This window comes from Penaeus japonicus, unplaced genomic scaffold (genome assembly GCF_977035675.1).
Source record: "Penaeus japonicus unplaced genomic scaffold, GWHDUDI00000001_assembly GWHDUDI00000007, whole genome shotgun sequence".
NCBI lineage: Eukaryota > Metazoa > Arthropoda > Malacostraca > Decapoda > Penaeidae > Penaeus > Penaeus japonicus.
In genome coordinates, this window is record NW_028234409.1 from 9458348 (window position 1) to 9465847 (window position 7500).

The 7500-nt window shown below is 40.9% G+C and overlaps 1 protein-coding gene across 2 annotated transcripts in view; it reads left to right on the forward strand.

The window, feature by feature from the left end:
* Nucleotides 1–5119, forward strand: part of LOC122257177 (polynucleotide 5'-hydroxyl-kinase NOL9) — a 5884-nt gene extending 765 nt beyond the window's left edge. Inside the window, exons 3-7 of one of the 2 annotated variants that reach the window (XM_043022277.2) lie at nucleotides 997–1158; nucleotides 1506–2280; nucleotides 2548–2779; nucleotides 3545–4564; nucleotides 4779–5119. In XM_043022277.2, the coding sequence (XP_042878211.2) occupies nucleotides 997–1158; nucleotides 1506–2280; nucleotides 2548–2779; nucleotides 3545–4564; nucleotides 4779–4894 (2305 nt within the window). In that variant the 3' untranslated portion in view covers nucleotides 4895–5119. Of the gene's footprint in view, nucleotides 1–894; nucleotides 1159–1505; nucleotides 2281–2547; nucleotides 2780–3544; nucleotides 4565–4778 lie in introns of both variants that reach the window. The other variant, XM_043022276.2, reaches the window with a different exon arrangement.
* The last annotated feature ends 2381 nt before the right edge of the window (nucleotides 5120–7500 follow it).

Below are 7500 nucleotides of genomic sequence, written 5' to 3' on the forward strand. Positions count from 1 at the left end.
ATGCTTTCACATTAATTGTGGTACTTGCTTTTAGTATAGCATTGTTTTGAACAAGGGCTTTCATACACAATGACTGCAGGTGTCCAGCTAGAAAATTATTTACAAAACCAACTCAGAGTTTCTGCTCTTCCATTTTTCATGCGGTGCCACTAGTTACCACCACTAATGCCCATCACTCTAGATTGTTTCCCAGGAATTTGAAGAACCTTTAGTTCCTCACTAGACGTCGTTTTCTTGACTGACAAGGAGAGGTTTAGGTGGTTGTTGTGGTTATATTGAATGTGAGTGTGAGAGAGTGTGGGAGTGTGCATGGGTGTGGGAGTGTGCGTGGGTGTGCTAGTATGCATGGGAGTGCGAGTGTGTGTGGGTATGGGAGTATGTGTCAGTGCGCAGTTGTGCATGGGTGTGCGTGTGTGTGTGTGTGTCTGTGTGTCTGTGTGTGTGTCTATGTGTGTGTACATGTATATGTGTGCATGAATGCTTGCATTCATGTGTGCATGTGCATTAGGAGGAGGTCTACAGCACTTGGGCATATAACCCAGTAGGATCCTACATAAAAACTGTTAATTTCAGGACAGCTAACTCTATCATATGAAATAAATCATGGGGTCACCAAAAGTTTCAATAATGATATAAAACCATGAGACAGTACATTTATAATAGATGCTCCAAGTATTCAGTCAGCTCTGATCAACACTTATTTGGACTTGACATGAATCTATTTTATTCTACAATGTAGGCCTAGCATGTGTTGTAGTGTCTTCTATCTCATATGGGTATTGTCTGCTGTCCTTTTTAACTGAGTAGCTGATCTGACTCACAGCATGACTGTCTCTTCATCTTCTTTTTTCCCTTATTGGATGAGAATGGATATAACTGAGACTTGTTTTGCAGGGCACTAAAAAACAAAACAATAAATGATGAGGTGATAGAAGGAGACCAAAACCAGGTGGAGAATAATAAAGATAACACCTGTAACGGCTCGCCCTCCATCAGGAAAGCCTTCAAGCGGAAAACTAGAAACGGTAGTTCTGCTGAAGGTGAAGGAGAAATGGTTGAAACACAAGATGAAGATACAGAGCGAATAGCTACCATAACCAGTGAGGCATCGGGGAAAAAGATGAAGAAGTCCTTAAGCTCAACTCCATCTCCTAAGATGTTAGTCAAGCTGTATTGATATTTATTAAGCACTGAAGTTGTTGTTATTATGAAATTGGTATAAATTAGTGGTATTATAAGATAAGTCTTGGATGTAGTATTTTTCATACTTTGTAGAACAAATTAGGATAGAATTTCCTTTTAGATAATATTGCATTCATATCTGTATGTGAGTTTTCATGAATATAACTGAGATTTTTTTCTTCTTCTTCTTCTTCTTCTTTTCTTTTTCTTTCTTTCTTTCTTTCTTTCTTTCTTTCTTTCTTTCTTTCTTTTTTTCTTTTTTTCTTTCTCTCTTTCTTTTCTTTTCTTTTCTTTTCTTTTCTTTTCTTTTCTTTTTTTTCCAGGAAGCAAAAGACTGCTGCAACAAATGGTGGAGTGAAAGAACAGGATCAGAACAAGAATGTCAAGATAAATGGTTCTGTTGGTTCTACTGTTGGGGAAAAGAAAGATATAGATGGTAAGGATGATATGAATGTGGAAGAAAAAATAGACATGGAAGAACTTAGTAATGGGAAAGATGGAAAGATCAGTGATTCTGAAAATATGTCGGAGGACGAGGACCAGCAATGGTTAGGAAGTTTAGTGATTGATGAGACAGTAGATGAACAGTTGGGAACAAATGCAATACTAAAAGAAAGAACAGACAAAGAAGTTGATGAGCAATTGCTTGATGATGAAGATGAAAACTTGCCGGTCGTTGATGAAAATATAGACCAAGATGGAGATGACAATGAAAGTTGCGAAGGGGAAGAAATGGCAGTCGAAGAGCCAAAAGATGAAGTTATGTGGAAGCAAGGAGATAGGAAAAAAAATACGTGGTCCCAAAAACGTGGAGTGGTTGATCAACCGCTCTCGGTGTACAAACAAGACGACGACACCGTTTTCCTAGCATTGGCACCGCATACCTCGGTGTACTTTCAAGGCATTGCTCACGTCCGCCTGCTGGTTGGCAATGTTGAAATTTCGGGTTATGAGATGAAGAAGGACGAGGAGCAGACAGTATACTCTTTGATATCTCATTCTCTTCAGAGGTTGAGAGCCGGAGAAGGAGTAAAGATTTCATCCATAAAGAAGGATGTGCCTGAAATTCCAAAAGATTGGATCCAAAAGCTGAATGAGGTAAGATGCTATCAAATGGATCATAAAGTTTAACCATTTTAACTAAACTACTTAGTTTTTGAGTATGCATTTTGTGTTTGTTGTAGTTAATCAATCACATTTTTTATATGTATATTCAAGCAATTCTTATGTCAGTAGTAATAGATATGTTAAGAAATCTAAATTGAAAATACTGCATAACAAATGTATATTTGTCTAGTGTATAAAACAGTTGTGCAGCCAGGCTTTGATAATCATGGTAAATGTCATACTACTGGTATATTTCAGGTTGGAAAGGTGATAATTGTTAGGATGGAACATCATTTTCCGCCCCTGGCAAAGCTACTGTACGTAGCCGGATGGAAAAGCTTGGTTGACCAGGCAGAGGACGAAAAATATGGCCTCAGAAGTCTTCGGCTTATCAATAAAAAAAATAGCAGAATGTATCCTCTTTATCAAGAGTCACCGGAGTGGGGGCCTGTTTTAGAAAATATCAAGTTAGGTTATTTGAATGGAAAAGGTAACAGGAGTATATTCTATCATTTTTTATTTAATTAATGTTTTTCTTTTTCCACTTCTTCCTCCTCCTCTTCCTCTTCATCACCCTCCTTCTCCTCCTACTCATACTCCTCTTACCCCTCCTCCTCCTCCTCCTCCTCCTCCTCCTCCTCCTCCTCCTCCTCCTCCTCCTCCTCCTCCTCCTCCTCCTCTTCCTCCTCTTCCTCCTGCTCCTCCTCCTCCTCCTCCTCCTCCTCCTCCTCCTCCTCTTTCTATTCCTCCTGCTTCTCTTGATTCTCCTCCTCTTCCTCTTTTTCATCCTTCTCCTCCTTCTCCACTTCCTCCTCCTCCTCTGCCTCTGCCTCCTCCTCTTCCATCTTGTCTTAATCCTCTTATTCTTGCTCCTTTCTCTTCTTAATTCTCCTCTCCTCTTTCTCCTTTTAATCCCCCCCCCCCTTCCCACATAACCTCGTTATAAACTTCATGACTGCTTTAGAAAACATCATCATGTGTATGTGGAGTTGGTAACAGCAGTCTTCTCCTTTGTCTTCTTTTTCTTCCTTCTGCCGTTGGCCACAAGGGTCTTTTTTATATCAATTTGAACATCAACTCTACTAATGATAATCTTACATGTTATTTAAGTTTAGCATTATGCTGTAGTTAGAATTAATCCTTGCTATTTACAGATAACTAGAGAGAAAACAAAATACGAAACTAATCATAGATGAAGTTCTAGCCCATTACTTTAATCTTTTTTTTTAATCAATCATTCTCTTTTTCCCCATAGTGCCTTGCATTGTTGTGATTGGAGGACAAAAAGTGGGGAAATCGACATTCTTCAGGTACATTGTCAATAACTTGCTAAGCATGCAGGGAAGTAAAGGCGTCCTTTGCTTAGACCTCGATCCTGGCCAGACAGAACTGACAATGCCAACGTGTCTGACATTTTCGCATGTCAAGTCTCCTCTACTCGGTCCCCCCTACACGCATATGACTGTGGGTTCCAGTGACAGTAGCAAGCAGATCCTCATAGGTACCATTACACCAGACTTTGTTATGCAGAAGTACTTGAATGCAGTTCAGTCCCTTTCTACCTTCTGTCATAACTATGAGAGTCTTCCATTGGTGATCAACACTATGGGTTGGACATCTGGGGCAGGTATTGACATCATGTTGGATGTGATAAGGATAACACAGCCAACACACGTCTTCCAGATTTTTGGTAGTAAGAGGCACTTCAATTACCCCTTTGTCATGGACAGTGAGACAGTTGGAAGCCGTGAAGGAGGTATTGTCACAGAGCCTGGGTCTCCGAAACTTGAATATCGGTTGGTCCCTTTCAATTCCATATCCGTACTGAAATTGAACATGTGCACACCTGCCAATCTCCGAGAAATAGCAGTTTTATCCCACTTTAGTAAGATTATCAATCAGGAAAGCAAGAACAAAAAGAGTTCAATGAAAGGCATAGTGAAGGTAAAATGGTGTGATGTAGTGCTCCATGTTTTTAATGTTGATGTGCCCAGAGAGAAAACTTTGCAGGCACTGAATGCATCCTTAGTTACACTATGTAAGGTTGATCCCAATGACGTAGTGACTATCAGTCCACATCACCCAAAGCAGCTTGTTGAGGATGCAGATTTTAAGGACATTATTGGATGGGGCATTGTCAGAGGCATTGATCCACTGACACAAGAGTTGTATGTTTTGACGGACTTGAGTGAAGAAACGGTTGCTTCTTCTGTCAATGCCATCATCATGCCTGAGTTACACCTGCCTACTCATGCATATACATTATTTGCTGAAAGTAAGTATAACTTATTGGTGTGTGCGTGTGCGTGTGCACATGTGTGTTTGAGTTTGTGTTTGTTAATATTTTAGAAACTTTGAATATAGATTGAGTAGAAGTGAAACCGTAAGAGGAACTTCCTGTTGGTAGCAATATGAACAAACATATTTATAGTATTAGATGTAGTGTAGTGATTGTTCATCATTCTAACATATTTATTATTTTTCTCTAGGTTCTGATGATGCACCTTATCTGGAGCAACCAAGCAAGGGAAAAAATGCAGAACTTATGAGAGATCGTGTAAAGGGAAAGCATCCAAAATATGTAATATCAAAAGTGCGATGTTAAATAATCCTATCAGCATACTGTGTTTCTTTAAGGATAAGATGGTTATTCTGCCCATTTGATCTTTTGTACAAAACTGGTTTATTTAAAGAATTTGTTACTGTTAAGATTACTGTCGTCAGTAACTCAATTTAGATTTATTTGAATGTAACAATATTTTCAAGTTGACTTATTTATATTTTTTTGTATATATGTATACAGGATAAATAAAAGTATACTTGTTGTAAATTATATTATTCTTGTTTTTCCATGCAAAGAAGATGGAAGAAGATTACAAAATATTTGAGTTAACAGTTAATTTTATTTAGAGTGTGAAAACAGTTTCTAATACTAAGAGTATTTATATCATAAATGATTATTAACCCTTCCAGGACAGGCCTCTTCTTAAGTTGTTCAATGTGGGCTGGGCATCTTAAGATGTATTTTCCATTAGTTTTTAGACTTGACTTATGATGTCCGAGTCTGTATATGACATATTAGCAAAGTTATAATAATTAGCATTTGGCATGATAGGGCAAAATAACTGAAGGAATAAACAGCTTGTGTCCTCAACAAAAGGAAAAAATCAGTGTGAAGTTGATCTGACCTTGTGCAACATTCCCATTGCAGTGAAGTTGGCATCAAATTTCATGAATTTAAGACTACTTGTCAACTAGTATATCATTTCCTACTTTGATATTCCTAAGTAAATTCAAAATCATTCAGAAGTCTTAATGATTAACCCAAAAATTGCAACGTACCCCATATGATACTGAGCATGTAACTGTGATCTACACCATATAGTGCTTTTATTGAATTGGTTGTGCTGTAGATTTAAAGCCAGTTTGTTTATTATTGTCCACAGTATGGCTAAAGTATATGATTTACAGAAAAAAATTGAAGTCTTCTGGCAACAATAGAAATACAGTTGTGCTAAAATTGAGCATGAAATGTGGGTTGAAATTATAGGGACATTTAAATATCATGTTTAAACTTATACATATCTCTTTTCCTTACTGAACCATGAGAACCCCGGAACTCCTACTTACTCCTGATGCCATATTTACAACTTTAATTAGCGTAAAAGTGTCACAATTTCACCACCACCACTACCACTGCTAGCTGTTTCAGCCTTGTGAGAGGCGAATGAGCCATTCCTCCCCCCACCCTCTGAGAACCTTCCTGAGTCAAAATGGGAGGACAGAAGACCCCAAAAGGATGCCTAAGGAGCAAAAACACTTTGACAATCAGGCCAAGTAGAAACATGGTTATCTCATGGTTATATCATACTGTCAGTGAGTGACAACAATGATTTAGTGCATGGTCTTACAGTCATAAACTCTCCATTCTGGAGTTATCAGACATATTTGATGTCACCATCCTGAAGACATCATGGTGGATACTGAGTGAACACGTCAAATAGCCCAAGAACACCCCCTCAACAATTTAGTTTAAAATAATGTTTATCACTATAGAATTGTGTCATCCAGGAACCCAGACATTGTCATGCTCTTGGAGACTTTAGCAGAGGACAAATAAAATCTACTTATCTGGTTATAATCCATTTGTGTGGCCGAGGACATCAGAAACCAGTGTCATCACCTTGGTCAAGACTAACCCCTGCTCCACCGTCACAGGCTCTGGGGTTGGTCTTGAATATCTTTGGCTGTACAATGCATATAGTAGGTTAGGCTGTGGAAGCTTAGACATTGACAAGGCCTATGCAGCTGCAGTGCAAGACTTCTTTACATTGGGAGAAGACCTTAATGCTCACTACCATATTTTTTCTCTAACAAGGAGAGCAAATGCGTTCGAGGTCTGACATCACTCCTCTCAGTGACCTAGACAATACACAGAAGGAGTGAAGTCCTAGATATCATGTTTTCCCCTTTCCTTGGTGCCTCTGTGGTGGGCCCCTTTCCTTGGTGCCTCTGTGGTGGGCCCCTTTCCTTGGTGCCTCTGTTGTGGGTCCTTTCCTTGGTGCCTCTGTGGTGGGCCCCTTTCCTTGGTGCCTCTCTTATGGGCCCCTTTCTTTGGTGCTTCTCTTGTGGGCCTCTTTCCTTGGTGCCTCTGTGGTGGGCCCCTTTCCTTGGTGCCTCTGTAGTGGGCCCCTTTCCTTGGTGCCTCTGTGGTGGGCCCCTTTCCTTGGTGCCTCTGTGGTGGGCCCCTTTCCTTGGTGCCTCTGTGGTGGGCCCCTTTCCTTGGTGCCTCTGTGGTGGGCCCCTTTCCTTGGTGCCTCTGTGGTGGGCCCCTTTCCTTGGTGCCTCTGTGGTGGGCCCCTTTCCTTGGTGCCTCTGTAGTGGGCCCCTTTCCTTGGTGCCTCTGTGGTGGGCCCCTTTCCTTGGTGCCTCTGTGGTGGGCCCCTTTCCTTGGTGCCTGTGGTGGGCCCCTTTCCTTGGTGCCTCTGTAGTGGGCCCCTTTCCTTGGTGCCTCTGTGGTGGGCCCCTTTCCTTGGTGCCTCTGTGGTGGGCCCCTTTCCTTGGTGCCTCTGTAGTGGGCCCCTTTCCTTGGTGCCTCTGTGGTGGGCCCCTTTCCTTGGTGCCTCTATGGTGGGCCCCTTTCCTTGGTGCCTCTATGGTGGGCCCCTTTCCTTGGTGCCTCTGTGGTGGGCCCCTTTCTTTGGTGCCTCT